Here is a 24,139-nt window from a genome sequence, read left to right on the forward strand (position 1 = left end):
CACTTTCAGAATTTACAGTGTTTCCACAAGGCAACTTATCACCTAATGGGGACAAGGAGAACACCTGTGTTCTGCATCACAGGATTATTTATATGAAGCCATCGAGACCTGGCTGGCCAGAGACCAGGAGAGAGCCGGCGGTGCAAATGTGTCCCACACCCACATCCTCCAGGCTGTCAAAGCCTGACGGAGACTGACAGCCAAGCAAATGAACAAATAAATAAGTAAACAACATTAAAAATGTACTATACATGCATGTGCATAAATAAGTGAAAACATAGTTTGGCCAAACACAGACTGAATTATTTCTTATTAAAGAAATACACAACTATAGATTAATTATTCATGCTGACACCCCCTACACACACACACACACACACACACACACACACACACACACACACACACACACACACATCACTTCCTATTAGAATACACACTTACTGGAAATGTTGTCTTATTGGTCAGTTTAACAGGAAGCTGAACACAACTCTTATCATCATTTATACAGCAGGCAGCACTATGGCTGAAGTCCAATTATTAGAGACCTTCTCCTTTCCCTGCAATTGATATTTTTGTGAAGACACTGCTGAGGGAATAGCTCTTGGCACTGTTAAGGATTTTAAATCAATGCAGCTGCAGAAAGTTCAATTCTCTGCTTTATTTAGATAGAGTAGCTTGGGGAGATTTTTTCCCTGCACAGATCTCAGCAGTGAGAAAAAATTAAAAACTTGTTTGTATCATTCTTTCTTTAACTACCAACCCAGGTATTTCTTAGCGCAAATCATTACTCCATTAACTTCGTTGAGATGTACAGTAAGTAGGCAAAGTAGACTGCATGGCAGGCGCTGGGACTTGGACTGAAATCCAGCGAATTGTTCTGTTCTCCTTGAACACACAGAAGCTATCTGAGATTCTGGCACTGGCGGACGATCTAAGGAGCGAAATGCAGATGGAAAGATCATGTTTATCCTCTTCAGTAAAGCAAACAGGACAAATCTTAGACTGTAGGATAAACTTCCTCTTTGAAGAAAGAACAACTAGGCGTATATGGTCCAAATTCTGAAAGAACACTGCAGTGACTACACTCTTAATTACACCGATCAGCACAACTATTAAACCAGACAGGACAGTGCTCCCAGCTATTCCACAAAAAGAGCTCAGAAACAGCTTGAGAAACGCGGCAGAAAGTCCAAAGTGATGACCGTGCCTTCAAATTACCCAGAACCCAATCTGAGTGAGCATGTACAGGGTGTGCCAGAACATTCTGATCCACAAAGGGCAAACACCACAACCCACAGCACCCAAAGGATCGAATGTGACATCCCAATGCGAGACAAAACCCAGATGTCATGTGTCTTTGTCAGAGCTGTTTCAGAACCACTGGAACCATAAGAAACTTCACTTGTTTGCTGTCTGGCTGAGATGTAGATGGAGGGAAGAATACTATCCTTGCGTGTTTAATTTAAACATGAAGCCAGAGAAAATTCCTAGCCTGGCTTTGTTTGAAGTTTATAAAAAAGAAATAAACAAAACAAAAAAAACACCACCACTTATAATATGTAAAAAACACTATGTTAAGCTAAAATACCCCACCTACTGGCTCCGTTTTCATCTTTACTCATATGAATAAGATGAGGAAACAATAAAAATGGAAAAAACACAGTTGGGTTTTCAACATTCAAAGTGTCTTTGTGCTACTCATAAGTTCTGCTGGGAAAAGTGGACAAATATAAGCTTGAAATTGTGATATTACATCAAAATCACTTCATTCTAGAAGTTTCTTTAAAAAAAACTCTGAAAAATTACTTGCAAGGCATCCTGTAAAAGCAACCTAATCCTAACAAAAATTTATGTGGTCGCCACCACAGTTGAGAGGCCAAGTGTGACTCAGCAGCGACCAACAGTCGCGTAACAAAATTCAAGAACTTTTCGACTGAACTGCTGACTGTGATTACACAGAGATGATGGGAAGGAAAACATGGAAGCAAGTTGGCCAGACTGAGAGGAAAATAAAACATACATATAATAAATGCAGCATTACTCAGAAATGGTTAAAAAAACAAAAAAAAAACAGGAAGAAGCTGTTGAAAGATACATTCGGCATGGTGAAATATGCTAGTAGAGTAGATGATCAAAATAGTGTAAAAAAGCTTGTAGATGCTGTAAAACTGCTAGTACTTCTACAAAATCTACAGCTTGTGAAGGTATTGTCTTTTTGTTCAGCACTGGTTACACCTGTGAGCTTTTGGGAAAATGCTGTTGTAACATTTAAAACTGTTTTTTGTCTTTTCTTTAATTTCTTGCATTAAAACTGTATCATACTGGACATGAGACATAGAGTTGAGTCTACTTGCAGCCACTGTAATGCTATTACCATAGAGGTGCAGGAATCCACATTGCAGTGAAAAATGAGCCCACAGGGAGTGAAAGTGTGAAATGACATGCATAAACTGCCTGGAGTTCAGAGGGTGAACCAATGAGGATAAACAGACAACACTGACCTCGATGAGTTTGCGTTCGTAGCTGGCGGCCAGCTCCTCGATGTCTCCCATGAACTTGTTCTGCGGGAGAGGAGCCTGCTCTTCACTTGACCGCAGCACAGACAGAGCTGCAACAGAAACAGAGAGCGGAGATGTACAGAAGCTGTGACATGTACGAAGAATTCACTGTGAGGAAAAACTCTTTCCACAATCTATTGGGTTTCTGCCAACGATGCACAGAGCGTCGTCTTCTGTGGCGAGTTGGGACAACAGTGGCTGTTTGATGCTAACATTTTAGCATCAAGGGAACAATGAAGAGGGAGCCACGGACCTATATAATATAAACAATACCAGCTATACAAGGGCCATGAATCTGTATTTAATTGAATGAATGTCACACACTAGAAGATATGAGTCATGCACATTACAAAAATACGTAGAACTCCACAGGGAACGACACATAGACGTACGCCCACAGAAATGATCAACAGAAATTGCTGTAATACACGATAAAAAGGAGTAGCGCTCACATACATTCTGAGAAAACTTGTTTCTGCTCTGTAAACTGATAAACTCTCCTTCTCTGAACATTTCCTGTTGCACTCTGACTTTCTGTTTCCATAGAGTTTATTGTTTCTTTGAACTACTGTAGCTTGCTAACTGGCTAAAGTCATCATGGCGGTGCCTGGAGCGCAAGCTTCTGAGCTAATAAACATCAACTAATCCAGTTCTCTGAGCAAACAACAGCAAAACTTAGCAAAAGTCGGAGCTGCGTATCTTTTTTTGCAGAAGGTGGGTGTAAGATGGATTGTTTTTTCACCTCGGCAAAAGCAAATTAGCGCCCTTATTTCACCGCCGCCACACACTGCTAACACCTAGACAAACACACTGAGGCTAGGAGGAGGGAGAGGTGGGGAGGAACAGGAGAGCTGAGAAAATAGGAGAGGGTGAAAATCAAGAACAGAGAAAGAAATTCAGCATGTCCAAAGGCTCCGTAGAGCTCAGATAAAGTAGCGGCGATGGCTCCTCGGGGGCAGGTTTTAGAAAATATACTACAGCTAGACTGTGATTAGATAAAGTGAACCCCCAGCTAGCGTCTGAACGTCTAGACAGAGCAAGGCAGGTATTGATGAAGGAGGCCAGCTAGTTGTAGCTCCAAACAGAGGAGGCCGTAGGGAGACAAGCAGGTAAGAGGTTCACAAATAAGAGCAATGACGAATGAAGTCAAACCAGTGAACTGCAGATAGATACACAATCACTTATACTTAAATGCTCTGATCGTGTGCATTTTGCGAATTTATTACACTTGATGTGTAAATTCTTGCATCTCATTCATTTTTTGTCTGTCCAAAAAGAAGTCGCCACCTGGATTTAACTAAGCAAATAGGTGAGCCTTCCATTGGATAATTACTGCAGTGATGAATATGTTTCAGCTGATAACAATTTATTTAACCCTAGCTGATGCAGTGAGGAACTTCTCATTTCTTAAACAACCACGTTGGAAGACATATCCTATGGTCATGGAAAGGATGCTAATCTGTTTCAGAGGGGTCAAAATACTGACCTGCATTAAGCAAAGAAAACAACTAAGGAGATTTCTGAAATCACTAAAATCAGGTTAAGAACTGTCCAATGCATTATTAAAACCTGAAGGACAGTGGTGAACCATCATCTTCAAGGAACAAATGTGTTCAGCCATGTGGTCTGACGGTCCACATTTACCCTTTACCAAAACGATGAGCGCATCAAGGTAAGAAGAGAGGTGGATGAAGTGATGCACTCATCATGGCTATTGCCTACTGTATAAACCTGTGGGTGCAGTGTTATGATCTGGGGTTGCTGCAGTTGGTCACATTCAGCAATGTTACGTGCCTAAAGAAGGAGGTCAGTTGACGACTGAAGTATACCAGGTCTTTCCATTAATGGAGTTTTTCTTCCCTGATGGCACGGGCATATTCCAAGATGAAATGTCAGGATTCATGGGGCTCACATTGAGAATGAGTGGTTCAGGGAGCATGAGACATCATTTTCACACATGGATTGGCCTCCACAGAGTCCAGACTTCAGCCCCATTGAGACTCTTTGGGATGTGCTGGAGAAGATTTTGCACAGCGGTCCGACTCTCCCATCACCACTGCAAGATCTTGGCAGAAAATGAATGCAACTTTGGACAGAAATAAATGCTGTGACTTTGCAGAAGCTTATTGAAATGGTTCCAAGGCAAACATGTGCCGTTCACAAAGCTAAAGGTGCTACCTGGTTAACCTAGAGTTACGGTCATTAATTATTATTTGTTGTTGCATTCGCGTGCTTTTAAGTAACATCACTATTGAAGCTGACAAATCCGGCACTGCAATGGAAACAGAAAAGCTGAAAGAGCACGAAAACATTTGCACTACCTCACTTTGGCCCGAAGTTCCTACAGTGGAATGCTGGTTTTATGAGAAAAAACAACTGCCACGTTTACATGAAGTTTATTTAGTTTAGTTTATTTATTGTCGTTTTGAAACAGCAACTCGACAATGACGTACTACTTCGGTCGCAGAATGTGTAAGTCGCTACGTCATCGCTATGTGAGGAGCCAAGCATGTGCAGAATGACTGGAATTAACTAAAGCGCAATCAACTGTATACATGAATAGAACGTAAACAGGAATTAGTTTATTTGGAATGAACATCGGAATAAACCAGGTAGTTTATTCGGAATTAAGTTTTTAATTCGGATTTAAGTGTTTACAAGGAGATTTTAAAGTGGAATTCACTTTAATCCCGAATTAAAGAGGATTTACAGGTCTCATGTAAACGTGCCAAATGTAATCTGTGCTACGTACATCCTAAAACTAGTATATAAAATAGGAACCACTGTTAGGAAATGTCCTAATTAAAGGCAAACAGTGACATTTTAAATTACTTTTTACCAGCTCAATGTTTTATCTACTCCTGCCTTGTAACAATTCAAGTCTTAGCTCTTGATTAAACATTTATGTCGACAGAGCTGCCAATGTTTTTCATTATCAATGTTTTATTGTAAGGGGGCATATCAGGCAAAATTTCAGTTTTTCATTGACCATCCTTCTTTGATCACTTTCTCTCAGAGTGTGACGAGAGCCATAAAAATGTGTGAAAAGATCAGCTTCTAGTTTCTGTCTGTCCTCTGTGTCTCTGAACAAGCTGTTCAGGTTTGCAGGCTGTTTTTGATGTAAAAACAGGACTCCATTCTGCCACTCACTGAACAGAGTAGACACAAAGAGAGTTGTCCCTGCAGCCCTCTTCCTGAAAAGGGTGTGGGCAGCAGCAGCTCAGTTGGAAACAGAACTGAAACCAAGGGTATTATAGAAACGGCAAAATATATTTTGAGCTGGAATTTAAAATGCACACTCTGGGGACATGTGGGACTTGCATTAATTTGTTAAAAAAACTGGTAGAATATTATCTCTTAAAAACCAAAGGAGTTCTGTTTATACAGTAGGAGATAAAGGAAAGCAATGAATCAGCAATCGGCTTGAATATTTTAGTAAACCTTACCTTATATTATCTGTTATAAAGAATTTAGAAGAATTCATCATATTTTCCTTATATAAACATACACACACGCTAACTCACTCACCCACACAGACACTCACACCTCAGGAGGTTGACAGAAACGCATTATCACGCCCCCTGCAAAGGGCCAGCAGCGAAGCAATCCCCAAGCTTATCTATGGCCCACCAACAGCACTGTACTGTATACAACAGTCAGCAGCCTAATAGCCTAGAAGACTAGCGCGCACACACACACACACACACACACACACACACACACACACACACACACACACACACACACACACATACAGAAAATATATACATACTATATAAAATACTGAAAAACACACTTCCCCCGTGAGAGAGGAATCCACACAAAAAATGGAAGCAACAGCATAAAGATGGCAAACAGGCACACAAAAGTGCACACACGGAGGACTGCTGACGAGTGCTACCAATTTGACTCAGCGCTGAGCTTTTTTTCCTACTTAACTTGGGTTTCTGTTACCTGTCACATTGATATGCTGTTAATAATGAAAAATACACAAGGTGTGGAAGTGAGAGAGAAAGGGGGAGACAGAGAGAGAGGGGTGAGGGGACACACACAGATGTTCCTGACTCTAGGAAATTGGAAAGACAACTGGTCTGAAATAACTGAACCTAGCAGCTACATACGTGTGTGTATGTGCAGAAAGCCACACACGAGCGAATTCTGCACTGCAACTTCCACAGAAAGCGCATTAGACATATTGCACAAGTGTTTACTGGTGTCTGTGAGCTGCAGTGTCCTACTCCTAAATGTGTACATCCTCCTGAGTGTTCACCTGAGAGTGTGTGCCTCCAGAGACCACCTCTCTAATGATCACAGCGTGTGAGATAATGAGCCACATTAGCAGGGCGGTCCGCTGAGGGACTGACACGCAGGCCAGCAGAGAATTTTTCCCTCCAAACTGGACTCGATGTTCAGTACAGCCAACAGTGAAGTCTTGGTTTTGCTTCAGTGGCTGTTAAGTGATGTTTTCCGCTTTCAATTCACTTGGTGACATTGTAAAACTGCTCTCAGATACAAAGCCAGTCCATGTTAACTGGGAACAAACAGGCAGCTGACAAGTACGCTGCGGACTGTCAGAGCAGAAGTTTGTCAAATAACTGGGATAATGTGTCTGTAAGTCATGTCATCTTTATTTTATGCGGTCCAGAATAAAAAAATATATATCTCAGCAGGCTTTGTCATGTACAACATACAATTCTTGTGTCCTGTATAATTATTTACCGGACAAACCTTTTTACTGATTCATGTGTTTTTAAAATAAGGCTGGAAACATTTTGACCATGTTGTGGAAAGTTTTTATTGAATTTCAGAGCAGAATTTCTGAAATACTGTTCCATTCAGCATGTGTGAGTCTCACTTTGTTACTGTAGTGACCTGCATAAGAACGATGGCAAATGAGATCTTTAAGGTAACCTGTGGAGTTGCTGACTAACATAGCTGAATGTTTTTACAAGCGGGTGCACAATGTGTTTGTATTTTGTGTCTTACAGATGTCGTACGGCAACATTTTTTCTATTATCTGATCGACTGTTGGCAGCTTTATAGAAATGTAGTAATATCCAGACAAAGACAAGCTAAGTCTAAGTACTACAAGCTAAGTTTAACATAGCCAGGATATATTTTCATTATCTGGTTACACTAAACAAAGTCACACAACGATGCTTACCAACTCGTGTTTTTCCCAGATGATTGCAAACATAGACAGGTCTAAAGCTGCATATTTCTCACAAGAAGACTGAATTATTTTTCGAAACCCAAATGATTTAAAAACATACTACAAAGCAACACAGACCAACACTTGCAGTCAAAGCAAGAAGGAGAGCTGGCAAAAATTGCACATCGTTTTCTCAGTACTGCTATCTCATCATTAAGGAAGAAGTAGATCTAACTGTAATTACAATGATGTATTCCATTAAATTGGTGCTTAGGTGTATTCCTATAGTATAAGGAGGAAAGACAATTTTCACCTTGTTTCAGCCGCACAGCAGGTGGTGTTAAACAGTCTTAAAGGATAGATATAAGATATGATTCAAAAAGGTAAGTAGGCTTCAATCCTATAAGGTCAGAAAGGACAAAGGTTTAGTCCTTTAATCGGTGTGTGTTAAGCTCAAGATGCACAAGCAACCAGAGACGATGGAAGGTCAGTGACATTTGGCAACATGTAGCGCTTGACGGACAAGAACCTTTTGTGGAATCGAGTCAAGGTAATCCCAATTTTAAAGACACGATTGAGGGGACTACCAAGGAGGGCAAAGGATACCGTTGATTTACATTGGATTACATCATTGAGTTCCCCAATATTTACCACAAGGAAGCGACATGCACACTTTTGATTCCACAATTTCAACCAGACAAAGGTTGTCCTGAGTAGCAAACAACTGGCTGGGAAATTTTTACCACATAACTGGAATTTTCCATTCAGTCCATCCTCCACGTTGGTGCTGTTGTCACTTTCACATTCAAGTAATTCTAATTCTGAGCCACATCCTGAGGTGACGGCTGTCTGAAGCAAAGTCCTTCTCGTTTATCCATCTTGGGGCTTCGAGGGCAAGCTGCTGGAAACTGCCTACTGTCTGCAGGTCAAGAAGGTCAGAGAAAGATTCAGTGCTGAATGGGAATGGCACAGGGTGAAACATGGACAAGCGGAGACATTTCATCCCTCCTGTGATTTGCTGTTGCTACCAGCTGGATGGACGAGGTAAAAAAGAGACAAGAGGAGACAGTTTAATTCAGATTGGCCTTTGAAGAATTCCATATAACGACAGGTTCATATACACCAAGTAAGAAATACGGAAATTTCACATAGAGAGTGACCTAACCCCTCTATGAAATGAAGGAAAAACCTGAAATACCCTTTCTAAAGTGGGAGCTTTGAAGGGTGATAACATCTGTGCCAGCTGTCGAGAAAAGCGGGATGGAGGCTGAAACACTTGACTAATGCTGCTCCGTCCATTAGCAGTAAAGAGACGTGGATCTGCACCCACGACCCCCAAAGCACGCAGCGGGCTGAAGAACAAATAAACGTCCGTCCTTCTGCAGCCGAGCCAGAGCAGAGCTGCTAAATAAAACATGCGCAGGGCTCCCACCACAATAGTACTAATGCGCAATCAAGTGGAGCACTCCTTGTAGTGCCGTAACAGCACAAACCCGCGGCACTCACACCACTGTGAAATTGGGGCTCTTCTGAATCTCGTCTTCCATATCTTATCTTCTTATGAAATCGCTCCATCCCTCCCAGCTCCTGCTTCCCATCCTTTGTTCTTTCTGTTGTTGTGCCTGTAACTTTCTTTCATCTCTCTTCACTTAAAAACGTCCTTGCTTTTGTTGAGGCTTCTCCTCTATGAAGTATTGATTTGGGTTCTTTGTCCCGTCTTTGTTGTGTCCTTTCCTTCTGAACACTACCTTTGAAATCTTCCTCACTCCTTACCCACCTCTTCCTCATTTTCTATTCTTCAACCTTCTTCTTTTCTTCCTTATCAATCATTCATTCCCATTCAATTTAACCCGGCAGCATGCCACTAATCATGCATGTTGTGAAGGTCGACCATTTTCCACATGCACATGAATGAAACACATGAATACGCATGAATAAAAAGATGATTTAAAACATGCGTGCACACCTGGACAGCGACACAAAAGTCGGAAGTAAAAGCAAATTGAGGTGCAAGGTTCAACTGCTTTTCATTATTTAACTACAAGATCAAAAACGTCTTGCTCCACTAACACTACTTCCTCACGCTGAAGCGTATTTTGCACACACAAAGTCGAGTTAATCATGCAGTCGGGCCGAGCTTTCTCGATGGGCTGGCTGTGGAGCAGGCAGGCAACTGACTGAGTTAATTAATGAGCGCTAATCAAAAGCAATCTTCTTTCATTTTCTAATCGTTCATAGTTCATTTCTCGCCTCCCCCTCCTTCAGATAACACCAGCCTTTGTGTATCAGTCCATGTATGTGTGCAGAGAAAGAAAAGACAGAGGGGGAGCGATGAGGCCTGAATCACTTCGGTTACGTACGACAAATCGCACAAGATTTTCATTCACACGTTTTGGAGGCTGGAGGTGCGGAAATGGCTATTCTCCTCTGTCTGACAGCTCCAATCAGGGAGCTCTGTGCTGGCCTGGCTCAGTCAGGGGGTTTGCTGATCATGAGTGGAGAACCAGCGATATCCTGATCAGACCACCGAACACTGTAGCTCTTCCTCATTCGTCCGTCTGAGGTGGCACAAAAGGAGGGTCTCCAATTATAATGAGAAAAAAAACAGAAAGTAAGGGAACTGCGTCTTTGGGTTTGAGCTTAGTAAGGGATTTCACTTGAACAAAGAGTAGCAGGAAATGGGAACCAACGGCAGACAGTTCTGACACAGAGAGCGAAATCTTCCTCTATCAAACAAATTACATGCACAGGATTTAAACTATGAAGTGAAACTGCCATGCCCTCAACCATGCAAATGTTTTAATTGCAATATCAACTCATATTCACCAGAAAAAAAAATGAAAGAATGTGCATAAATAAAAGACACATACTCAAACCTATCATTTCCAAACCATCTGGCAGTTTGTGTGTGCTCTACTTTCATTTCAAGTGCACTCTTTGAGCTTTTTCTTTCTTGCTCTGTTTCTGGAAGAGTCCAGAATAGCTCCAATCACAGCAAACCACCAGCTATCACAAGCAAACCACAGCCAGTTTCCAGCCTTGTATCATACAAAAGGTGAAAAGTGGTTGAAAGCACTTTTCTTCTGCCCCAGCATATTCTTTTTCAAAAACCTACACCAGGTCAACTTCTGCCACAGCCCTTTGAAACAGACATCTGAAAGCATTTTTCCTGGGAATGTAACATTGCAAAATACCATGAAGTCACTTGACTATACCTACTATGAGTGTATGCTGACCTGCTCCCTTAAATTTTTTGTGTAGTTTCAAAGTGTCTACTCAGTATTTAAAATATAAAATTAGAGTGTAGAATCAGAAATTGACAAGTGGACAAACATGTCCTATTTGTGACAAGGAAAGACTTCCCATCGTGACAAACCAGCATCAACAGCTCAGCCGTGACTCATGCAGAACATCAGCAATGGTATGAAAACAACAACAGTGCATTGGCCAGTTTTCATATTATCAGATTTTGCTTAACATGAAGACAGTCCATTATGCCAGATTTGATATACTGATCGTCGCAAATTTGCATCACACCACTTGCATTCACATTCAGTAGAGATAGCGTATGCATTCCCCCAATGCCGGTTTGTGCACACTCAATACGTACCTTGGAACCTTTAGCAAGCGCTGGTTTCTCGTAGAACCAGTCAGAGTGGGACCTAATTATTATATACCTGTCATTATTAATACATATCTGTTCTATGTCCTATAGACAAATTAAGAATCTCCACTAAATTTAGCATCAGCTTGAAAGCAAAAATACAAGTAATTAATTTTTTTTTAGATAACTGCAAATAAATTCAGGGGTCAAGAAGTTAATTTTGACAAAGCTCATTGTTTATTTCTTATCAATCCCATTTCCAGCCTCAGCCCCCAGACTCTCACTCAAAAACAGGGATAGATTTACTGAACATTACACATAGTTGTAGAACATAGTGCTACATGTAGCAGCCGAAGAGCCTACATGTGTCTTTGAGTAGGTTGACACAAAAGTGAACAGTAACATTGCTCTGTGCGTCTGCTAGATGTGCCTGCTAGGAAACTCCTTGACAACATGTTTCTACATGAACTTTACATAGTGGTGATTTGTCAATGTTCTGATTCCACCTTGAAAAACTGCCAAAGCTGCCAGTATGCATACAAATCAATCTTCTTTTTGCTCCAGATTTGGTATTGGCAATACAAACAGGATATCAAGAGGCTGGTGGGGGGAAAAAACAAAAAAAGATGAAACATCAGAAACATCTTACGTCTGCAGGCACACATCTTGTATCTTTCATGCTGGTGCTGAACTGTAAAGTATATTCGCTTTGAGCATACTAACCGCAAGAAAAGTTAAATATTTAACATCCCCTCTGACGAAAACCAACCTTTTTTACATGTTACCTTGCCCATATTGTGTTTTTCTTATATGCTCAAAGATATATCATGAGAAAAATAATCAGTCAACACCATAGCTGAGCATTTTCCCCTTAGAACTGCAATGTATCAATGGCACACAAATTCAGACAGCATATATAACAACAGTAAGGAATCAATTTGGTCAGCTTGCAGAGGGGGACTTCTGTACCTTGTGTACTCTTCTTCAGAATCAGTTTCTGGGTTGAACATGTGGGGTAGACTAGGATGAAAGAGTGTACGGTTACATTTAAGCCATTATAAGGCGAAATGGATTATTTTCATGGGAAAACTTGTAATATGGAACTGATACACGCAGATAAGTTATGAGGATTTTAGTCAATGATTGGAGAGTGACTTTAGGATTAGTAAATAGCAAATACTGTGTAGAATTAGCAAGTACACTAGTATGGTTTGGAGAAAGCTACTAATTTTCCTGCTGACATGTCAGTGTGGTAAAATCACACAAAAACATGAAAAAAAAAAAAAACACCCTCCAGGAATCAACAAAGAAGCCAAAAATTTGTTTGTTTTGTCTCCTCCACCAAACACATTAAATCGCTGTAACTGCAATGACCCAATTTAGCTGCCAGGATCAATGAAGTTCATCTAACGCTCCTATAACGACTGAGACGATTAAATCTGATTATGTTACATGGGGGTTATCTCGAGAGTTTCAGACTGCAATCAAACTGCGCGTCCACGGCAATGCTGATCAAATCAGGGGGCTGATTGTTTGGACAAGCGAATAATCCAAAGAAGCTTGTCAGAGGGACCTGAACAAGGTGCTACCTGCTATTTGCATTCAACACTGGTTCATTTATGGCAAGATTATTATTCAGCATTTCACTTGTTTGAGAAGATGGAGGTAGGGAGTACATGAGCCGAAGCAGATCTGTGAACACGTGTGTTGAATACGTTCTTAGCACCATCCACATGGACGTCACATTTCTAACCTGCTGCTGCAAACATCTTCACCTAATCTGCGCTTCGCCCTCAGCACAGCATGTTCTCTGGTTGTAATTACTTGCATAATTTTCACGTCTCCGTTTGCTCTATTCTCGTCCTCTATTCTTTACTTCTGCAATGACCCAGTTTCACCACAGGGATTATTAAAATTTCATTTTATCATCTGCTCTAATCTGAGGTACTCTGCTTTTGTTTAGCCTTGACACCTCTCAGCATTACATGAACATTCGCTGAGGTTACAGAGTGTAGCTGCATGCAAGAAATGTGCAATACTGTTTGGCAAAAAATAATAAGATGGGGCACTGTTCATGCAGAGGAACGGCGGGAGGGGGCGATCAATATTTGAATTATGAGCAGCGGAAGGATTTAATAAATATTTATAGGTAATGTAAAAGGCTTAATCATAAATTCTCTACATCTGGGTGAAAACAAAAATTGGATTTCAGTGTGCATGTGTCACGGTGTCAAAATCATTAACCAACAAATACATTTGCACCGATACATTTAGAGAAGGGGCTTAAGACGCAGACACACATGCACAGAACCCAAAACAGCACCGCTCACTTCTCCAACTGGGCCATGAAAAATCTCATTTAACAAAATTAAACCTGAGGAAGAACTTTCTTCAGTCAGTGCGTGTTTTGTACCTGGATGGCTTAAGTTTCCACAGGGGAAACTCAAGATGTGACTGAAGCAGAAAAAATAAACCATTTTGATATGGTGGTGCAAACTTATTTTTTTTCCAATCATATTCATAATACAGAAATGTTTCCTTTCTGATTACTGACGGTTCACCTCACCAGAAAATGAAGTAATTTCAGTGAACCCACACATAGGGAAATAAATCATATAAATAAGGTTTGGTGTAGAATTCATCTTATTCCATCTTAACTAAAGTGAAATAAAACAATACACTAATGAATGAAGCAAAACTCTTGCACTTCCAAGAATCAACTTCACTGAGTTATATGATTGCAGTTATTAGAGAACAAGGCTCAGGAGGTGAGATCCGCTACAGTGCAGGGTGGGTAAATGAATTTAGGTTTCATAAGTCTCCACCTTCAGCACAGCATGCTCAAATCTATTCTACAAATAGGTAACAGTTAGTGGAGCAGCTTCGGGAGAGTGATTATCGCTCCCGACACACTAAAGTGAAGGCTCTGTTTGAAATTCACGCTGTTTTGATGGTGTGCATTTAAGAGATTTTAGTTTCCAGTAAAACTTTGATCTGACAGCGCTTCACTTGTTTTGTAGTCTGTTCCAAAAACGACTATCTTTCTGTCTTCTGTCAGCGTGTGTTGAATGTATGTCACTGTACACAGAGAGAGAAGAAATATACGTGTGAGCAGGTGCCCGTGTCTGCGAATGTGAGTGTTTGGAGCAGGGGAAAGAAAAAAATCTAATTATTCCTGTGATCAAAGCAATTATTAGGAAAAAAAAAAAACACTCTGACCCAAAAATGTCTCAGCTGGAAAGCATCACAGCTCAATCTGCTGCAACCTATTAAAAGAGTTATTACACATTCACAGAGCGCTCACAGACTCTCATGCATGACAAAATTTTCACATTTATGATTGCATGCAAAATGTGAACGGGTTTACTTAAAACAATACTCAGTACACAGTGATTACCTATTTCTTACAAAGCAACTGACAAATACAATATGCAGCAACAGAAGAAACTTACAAAACCACTTACTTGCAGGCAATTACAACCGGTTATGCATAAAATATTGTACACATCTGCACATAAACGTATTCATGTGCAGAACCTTTTCACAGGTCAGTGACATCTGGTGGTTCTGATCTACACCACGAAGGAAATGATCAGCTAATCTTCTTGCTAAACCAAAACCATTACTGTCTGCTTTTACACCTACAGTAGAAAATTTGTTATTCATGCCGAAAGTACAATAGAAGAAATAAATATATGTTTGTGCCTCATGCATATTACAGTGTGTGACCTGCACGGCATAATGTTGATCTACAAAGGGAGAACTCCAATGAGAATATGGAATTTTATACTAGGATTGGAAAAATAGAGCTGGAAAATGCTTCCTTTCAGTCAATATTGTCGATTATTATATTACTTCATGACATATTTAACAGTAATCAGCAGAAGAAAGGTTTCAAGTATATGGTTAACCACCTTACTTTAATGTAAACCACGTTAGCCCATTTATCCTGGTATACAGTTAATAATTTCAATGATAACACCCCAATGAAAAACATAACACATTAACGCTTATAAATAAAAAATATTACGGATAAAGTTCTGATCTCATGTTGACAGTCTGCGTATTAAACAGTGAAAACAAGTGAAACCCAACGGTGCACGGAGGCCGAAAGTGTGAAGCGCTGCATTGTGTCAAGACTAGGTTGGCGGGTGGGTGGCTTGGACCGGGTGTCAGATATTTGCCCCACACCAGCCTAACCAACATAAAGCAAAACATGCCGAAGGGAGTATTTTGCTTAGGTGAAGGTGGACACAGAGTCAAGGGTGTTTATAGGCTGCGTCATCTGTCTTGCAAGGGTGACCACTAGACCAGCGGAGGCCTGTGGTTGTAGAAGGGGGTTATAAGAGGCTCATGTGGCCACGGACTAGTGCACCTTGGGAGACCTGAGCGGAAACCACAATGGAAATGAGTCGCTTGTTCCATAATCAACATGATAAACTGTTACGAGCCAGGAAAGAGGCATGCTTGGGGTTTGTTCATGTAATCAAACTTTTTATTTAGTGATTTTATGGCTGTATGGATATCTGTCGTTGAAGGCATTATGGAGGATGTTTTTTTTTTGTTTAATTTGTCTGATTCACATACAATGAATATACTGACCTTTAGTGGACTTGTATGTATGGTCTCTAAAAGAATAAAAAATAAAAAAAAATAACTGTGGACATGGCAGAACTTGAAAAACATCAGCCAATCAATGCGCTCGGACCAAAGCGTTTGGTTTGCTCCCTTTCCTGTCAATCAAAAATCTTCCGGCTCAGGCCTAGTTACGTAGATTACGTACGCCTTGGACTTACGTGTTTTCTGTATGTGTTGCTTTGGTATAGCTTCGTAGTTAGCTGGCGACTTGTTTTGCTCATCTTTTCTTACATAATGGCAGATAAAGATCCAGGGGGACCCAGCCGTAAAAGACAACTTCACGAGTGCTACGCAAGTTTCTGGAGGGGGCGTTTCTTCGTAAATGTTAAGAGGGGGAGGTTAGAGGGGGGTGAGGGAGAGGTTGTATGTGCGCATGCGCATGCTACGTTCAAAGTCGTAGGAAATTAAATCTCCTCTAATGCCTTTAAGTGAAACTATCAAACATTGTCGAACAATTTTCTTACTGCCATTGCTATGAGTACATACTGACAGTTTTTTTCAACCACACAAACCAACTAAAGGTTTTGAACTGCAGTTAAAGTTGATCTGATGTATTTTTGCAAAATCTGCAGTCATATATATTATCATTTTACTATAATGGTTTTCCCAAAAGCATGCTGATAAAGTGGTGAGTGGAGATAAATTCGTTTTCTTAGGTTTCAGTACCAGTTTCCCTGCCCTATGGCATTCTGAATATTCTGTTAAAATATCGACTGTAACGCTCACATGTTCTGGGCTTGGTTCTATGTAAAAATGAGAAAACAGTTTCATTTAAATCTGATGGCTGTCCAACTGAATTTGGAGGCAAACAGTAGCCACATAAACTGTAAAAGGCTGGTACAGACAGCAAGCCTTTTACTGACCTTGTTATGTACGTTTTCCTGTCTATTCAGTTTTTGTAACTAGATCCCAGAGCATTCTCAACATCTTTGTATTTAACCATGTCCATTTAGGATTGAATTATCCATGAAACCTTTAGTGACTACTACAAACAGCCAGCCTTCAAAATAGCAATCAGCCTTTGAGGCCTGCATTCCCAAGGCCACCACCTATTATCTTGTCAATTCCAGGGACATGTCTTTGCTCCCTGTCAAGTCTTCATCTTTATAGCAGCACAGACTGCACACTGTGAGAATTACTCACATCTACAAAAGCACACGATCACACCTGGTGACATAATTTATTCTGCATTCATTCACCAAGTCGTAGAGTGCTCTTACTTCCTAACAGCATAAAACCAAAACATCTCAGGGTAAACACCTTTCATTTGCATGCCAAGAAGAGTGGCTTTTTCTCTGTTTTCCTTAGAGCTGTGTACTTCCCTCTTGAATAACAAACAGACCAGGCTTCACAGACAGACAGAGAGTTTTCTTTAGGTTAAACATTTTCAGTCTGCAAAACTTAAGTCACGTTCACAGAGACCTCGGCAAAAATTTCAGGGATTAAAACCAGATCAGTTCATGTCTGTCAATCTGGTCTTCTCTTTGTTCTGACAGAAGACATAAGACAAACCCAGATGTCTGCACAACAAAACTATGGGGAAGAAAAGTTTGAACTGTTTTAAGGCACAGGCAGAGAAACTTTCAGAGAATAGGCCCCGTATTTTCTTTTAAGATTTAAAATATCATGCTGCAAGCACGTTTCTCCTTTGTTCTTCAGCGTATGCCTGAAACAACTAATCCTGAATCTGCTTGCAATGTGTGACACGGATCCAAAAATGTGCAGTCTTAAAATAAACTATGACTTAATCAACTTGTCTTTAGGAGTAAAGAAATGGAATCAAAGTAGGTGAAACAATACAAATTGGTTACGAAAGAAGGTGAGATCAGACTTGCAGATCCTCCAGCACTGGCCAGCATGAACATGGACCAGTTGCTACAGCAACAAAGTCATGTTGTACTTCCAACTTTGCTGCTCTGACTTTCTATTTAAAGTCTGGCTGCTGATTTAACCCCTAAAAGCTCCTCTCTGTGTATCAAAGCTACATATTTCAACTTTTCTTTTCACAAAAATAATTGTTTCCTGCTTTAAAATGTTTAAAAATGGAACTCTACACCACTGTTTCTTTGAAAATGGGCAGCTCTATGAAATCTCTGCCTCTCTCTCCACTGAAACACTCATGCTCGAGCAGACAAGCTCACCAATACCTCTGCTCAAAGACTGTGAAGCTACTTTACAACACACAACTGCAAACTGTAATATTGGAGTAACCTAATCACACGTGTTCAAGGCAGAAAAACATTCTGAGCAAAATATTGATGCGGAAAGTCCAATCCTGCAAGTTGACAGGATTGGCTCCTTTCGTTTGGTACATATTAATCTTTTATGAATGGCACTGACAGCTCATCTCGCTCATGATTTGTCTTCGGGTATATGAAAGACGCCATTTGGACATGTTAACAAGGTCAAAACCTGATTTTCACACGAGGTTTTTCTTTCAACATCGGTTTCAAACATCTATTTATTCCAGTTTTTTACGTTCTTGTTTATTCTAATTAATGTTAAGGGCCATGAAAATACTTGACACTTCCTCCACTTTTGCTGAATAACTGTCAATATAAATAATTTGCTGAAAATATCAAGATGAATTCAATGAATCTTTGGATCGGTCAAGGAAAATGAAAGGATTAATTGGCGTATGAATTTGTCTTTCTTTACTACCAGAGCTCTTGATGTGCTGCAGAAATGTACACTACACTGAAGGTATCAAGACAACAAGCAAACATAGAATAAGTTTTCTGTTTACATTAACTTGGAGACAAGGGGAATTAGGAACAAAGGTCTGTATCTATGATAAACCTGTCCAAAAGAAAGGCCTAGTTCTGTTTGTTACTGAGCTACACAAAGTCGCTAGCCACTATCTGTGAGTATATACTTTTTTTTTTTAAAAAAGAAGATTTAACCTCCACTGCATCAGATGGCAGACTGTAATCTGACATTTGTCTCCCCACAACATCAGAACAGCCAGTTTCCTGACAACGTCAGCAGCCACCCAGTGTGCCGTTCTCCTCTCCTCACTTAAAGTGAAGGCAGCCAGCAGCACTTCCTTTCTGTCTCCGAGTCTCTCTCACCTCTCCTACCATGCAGCTCAGCAGCTTTGCTAATTGACTGCCGTTTTGTAAAGTCAATCTAATTGCTTATTTGGTTATTGTGTTGGACTGTGCTATTAAAGAGCACCTGCACTAACATCCAGCTTAATCACACAGACACACTTTGTCTGGAGCTGCCCACTGACTGACTGGACTGATTGGTTTGAATTCAGGACAAAATGGAAAAATCTAGGCAGGAATATTTAGTCATTTGCAACCTTACCTCTCAGTACTAAAGTGCCCTTGGTCCAAGAAAATAATGCATTATGGTGACTGCTTGTTGTGCGATGGGAAGCTTAAGTGTGAAGTTTAAGAAAGACAGGAAGAGTTGTCTGTCCTCTGTCTGTCTTCCCTGGCAAAATAAAGGTGAAAATATTTGTGGGGCGGAAAAGCAGTGAAGAGTTTGAATTATGGTCAGAGGAGCTGCTTTCCTCTCACATTAACAGCAGAAGAAAATGTAACCATGCAACCAGAAAACATCTCACCCTGACATTTATAGGTGTATAACGACTGAGTTCCTCGTGTACTTAAAAGGCAACATGAAGCCTTAGTAACAAATTGGTATGTCTAGCCATTCTGTCTGCCACGGATCGCTGCCCAAACATACATTGCGCTAACAACATCTACTGCAGTTCCACTGGACTGTTTGAGAAGCAACATTGTGAAACTGAATGGGTTGGTGGAGAGCAATGAATTATGTAGCAGAGGCTGACTGTCAGACTGAGTTATACTGGTTTAAAACCAAACAGCATTATGGCCGAGTTCACTAACACACGTGTACAGTAGTGTTGAACTGTTTTGATTAGTTGAATATATATTGCTGTTAAGCGGTAGTTTAGAAAAATGCTAGATTTGCAACCCAACATGCTCACAATAACAATGTTTTTATTCAATCCAATTAAATTCAATTTTATTCATATAGCGCCAATTACAGGTCAAATTGTCTCAAAACGCTTTACAGAACCCATATGCCTGGTTGTTGTTAGGCAGTAGGTGTTGCTACTGTTTCATCATTATAGCTTGGCGTGTTAGCAAGGTAATATTGGTCGCAAATTAGCATCAATGAAAAGTGGAAATTTGGTCATAATCCAAAAACCATGACAATATGAAATGTTGACTTGATAAAAAGTGATCCATCAAAATAACTGCATACATCCAGAGGGAAACATGAATGTCTTCACCATGGACTGTGCATAAAAGATGGATGAAGCCTCAATGTCTGAAAAGTGAAACCAATGCAAAAGGACTTTAAACCTGCATTCTTTTAAACAGCCAACAGGGGGCAACTCCTCTGGTCGCAAAAACAAGTCTGATTGTATAGAAGTCTTTGAGAAAATGGAAAAAATGACCCAACTTCTCACTTGCTTTCTTACCTTAGTAAACATTTTCCTGATGAGTAAAAGGTCTCAGTCAATAGCTTCAAGATTTTTTTCAGCACAGCATGATGATCATTTTGCAAATCATGGTCTCATTTAGAAGATGATTAACAATGAAGCAGGGTATGTTTTAAGATGGAGCTACCTTGTGATTGACATCCACTGCTCATTTGTTACATTCAGTTTTAATGAACCAAGAAGGTGACGGCCAAATGCCAAAATTCTGATTTTATATAATAGCTTTCACACCCATTGTTGATGTCATGCTTGCTTCATCCATATTTTAAATGTGGTCTATGGTGTGTACCAAACTTCATGAGAATCCATCCAATTGTTGTCAAGACCTTTACCTTAAAAACAATTTGTCTCAAAACCTATTAGGATAATCTAATGGACAATCTACAGACTAAAATTTTGATTAATTCACTGAACACAAAAGTGATAAATTCATTTTTGGAGAAAAAAATAAGTACTAAGAACCTACTGACGGAAAAGACGCTGACACTGTGGAGTGCACTTGTACATCAGTGCAGCACAGTGAGAACTTCAATCTCTGGAGGTCAACATGAATATTATTACATTAATACTTTAAGATTTTTGCATATTTGTGTCAAACTGTTCTATACTGAAAATAATTATCAGTTGCACTTCTAATTTTGCTCGAGGCATGCCTTCCTTAAGGCTGTATAACCAGAGCTAAGAGATCATCATAATTCTTTGGTTTTGGATATCAGAACTACTTTCTGAACTGTGCATCTTCCTTTGTGTGTCATCTTTGTCTTTGCCCTAAAGCAAAGAAGTCAAATTCCTACAAAGTCAGACCCATTGGAACATAATGTAGAATCCAATGTGGAGGCCAAAGGAGGCTGCCAGTCATCTCAGTGGTTGCCTCATTTGTTGAGAGCAGTTGTTCTAATGCCTCAAACTTAATATGTTAATGATGTGTTGATGTGCATGCGCTGCAGGAAGTGCTTTTAATGAGCATTTGGCTAAGGTGTCTTGGGAAGTTTTATTAGAAAACACAGAGAAGACTAGATCTTCTTGTAGGTGTTTCAGATGAGCAACGAGTGAGATGCTGCCCAGTGCTCTGGTTTTGTAAGCCTGGGGGAGTATGGGGGAGAGGGTGGGTGTAGGAGCATAGCAGAATGAGCATTAAGAATTGATGTTCCCATCTGCAAGGTCTGGAAGAGGAGAGGAGAGGAGAGGAGAGGAGAGGAGAGGAGAGGAGAGGAGAGGAGAGGAGAGGAGAAGAGAGGAGAAGAGAGGAGAGGAGAGGAGAGGAGAGGAGAGGAGAGGAGAGGAGAGGAGAGGAGAGGAGAAGAGAAGAGAGGAGAGGAGAGGAGAAGAGAGGAGAGGCTTCCTTCTTTTTCAGGAGTTTATGATAACAATTCTTTCATTTAATATCAAATGAAATGTGTTCAGTTTCGAATTCTGAGTTATAAAGAGGGAGACAAAAAAGGAAGAGGAGAAAAAACAAGGCTACTGAAACCTATTAGCAAGTGTAATTTAGACATTTCCTATTTTAGAGCTGAGGGAAAGCCAGAGGGATGGGGACTGAGGGAGACTACTGAGAATGACACAGACAGAGGAAGACTGAAAGTAGACCATGAGTGAGAGATAATGAGAAATAGGGGGACCGAGAGAAGGACAGTAGCTGGACAGGGGTTGCTATCAGGATCGGTACAGGTCTCTGATTGTGATGCTATCAGTGGGCTATTATGAGTGTAAAAGGGAAAGGCAGTGTCATGAAGCTGTCACACACACACACCTATGTCTGGTTCTGCTATTCCCGTGGGGACATACCATTGACTCCCATTCATATCTAACCCCTAACCCTTACCCTAACCTTTACCCAGACCAAAACAATGCCTAACCCTAAAGAAACGTTTTTGCACTTTTATTTTTTCAGTAACAACAACATGCCCAAGAAAACACTGTTTAAACTTGTGGGGACCGAAATGAGGTCCCCACAAGTGACATTGTTTTCGGTTTTCCTACAGTTGTGGGAACATTTGGTCCCCACAAGTATAGCCAGCACCTGAGCACATGCACACACACACATACACACACACACACAATGAGGGGAAAAATGTCCAAAAATTGAGTGAAGAAAAAGAGCACAACCAAAGCAGTAATCGCTTCAGAAATACAACTAAACACATCTAGGATATACGGTGAATCTCGCACATACAGATCCACTCCAGTCTGCAGCAACCCACTGAAAGGTTCCAATGACAAGTGGGGATGCACAATAATAGCATCATCATCAATATTGGTCAATTAAGGCTTTAAAATGAAGTATAAGCATTGACCCAAATTATTGGCAAACTGATTAAATAATAAGAATGATGAGGGTATGTGTGTGTGTGTAGCAAGCACCAAAATAAGGTCATCACATTGGTGAGTGTTAAAGAGGGCCAAGTGTGTCAACAGTAAGCTGGTTTTAATTACTACACAGTTGCACTATGCAGCTTAATTTCACATGATTCCTCTGGTCAGAGCTCACATTTATTTACTTGTTTAAGCTGTTTTTAAATAGGTCAGATTTGCCCTAGTTGTAGCGACTGTCAGGACTGTCTCAGGGACAGCATCATACATGTCTGTGAATTAGGATCAAGTGTAGTTTTCTTCGGAAATGTTTCATATAAATAAATATGACATGCTTTACATGTAAGTTGAAGTTGCTTTCTTATGGCCCAGGTAATGTTTATTCAGACAGCAGTGGGCCATCACAATAAAAGTGGGCATAATAATATGTTAACTCCACCTTGAAAGCGAACTGATGCGTTCTACAATTAGGTGGGAAAACATGCATATATCAGGATCAACACTGGCAATCAGCCAGAATGTGTTGGACAGTATTGGGCACATAAGATACCAGGAAAATCTAATATGAGGGATTATTTATGAGCAATGAACACACCGAGACCCAAAGAGGAAGAATCCGCTCAGAACAGCCACAACACTTCTGCTTAAATGGAGCAAAATGTTCACAATTATTATTTATCACAATTATTATTTATGTATTATTTATTTAAGCTAAATAGCAATCACTGCTAAAAAAAAAAAAAAAAAAAAAAAGACAATTTCTTTTTTAATGTGCAGCTCTTTGTTCACCTAATTGTCCCTCAGGGATAAAGTTTTTTCTGATTCCCGAAGATTTCTGCCTTCTCTGGTTTACATCTTTTATAGTTTCACTATATCAAAAATAGAGGCAACCATCACCATGATTATACTGTCATGTGTGTGTATTAAAGCAAGGACTGGTGACAAAGAGTGATTCTTGTGACAACGAAACTAGTATTCGAGCACACAAATCTGCCAGGTATGCAGCGGTCAGAAATACTGACTGGCCATTGACTGAACACAGTAAAAAGATGGACGAGCCCTCTGTGCTGTCACCTATAGGTTTCCTGAAGAGCAGCTATAAACCTCAGTGTTGTGGCATCAGCTGTCACTACCTTAGCAGTGCCCCATTCGGCCTAACAGCTGCTTAATTTTAAGTCTTAATATAATTTAAATAAGTGAGTTATACAAAAATCCCCCCCAGTACAGATGTCACAATGGGGAAATTAGCTGTAGAGACCAAAACATGTTTCACAGCAGGCTGTAAAATATGTTTATTTCTACCGTAAAGTTGCATGGGGGTCTATAAGGATTCAATTGCTTTTGGAGTCAACCCCAAGTGGCCAAACATGGAACTGCAGTTTTCGGGGCTT

The 24,139-nt window shown here is 40.3% G+C and overlaps 1 protein-coding gene across 1 annotated transcript in view; it reads right to left on the reverse strand.

Annotated features, from left to right (window-relative positions):
• snx29 (sorting nexin 29) overlaps window positions 1–24,139 on the reverse strand; it is a 200,577-nt gene that overhangs the window by 96,446 nt on the left and 79,992 nt on the right. Inside the window, exon 15 of the mRNA XM_051939780.1 lies at window positions 2,505–2,611. Within this exon, the coding sequence (XP_051795740.1) occupies window positions 2,505–2,611 (107 nt within the window). The remainder of the gene's footprint in view (window positions 1–2,504; window positions 2,612–24,139) is intronic.

This window comes from Acanthochromis polyacanthus, chromosome 19 (genome assembly GCF_021347895.1).
Source record: "Acanthochromis polyacanthus isolate Apoly-LR-REF ecotype Palm Island chromosome 19, KAUST_Apoly_ChrSc, whole genome shotgun sequence".
In the NCBI taxonomy this organism is placed as follows: domain Eukaryota; kingdom Metazoa; phylum Chordata; class Actinopteri; family Pomacentridae; genus Acanthochromis; species Acanthochromis polyacanthus.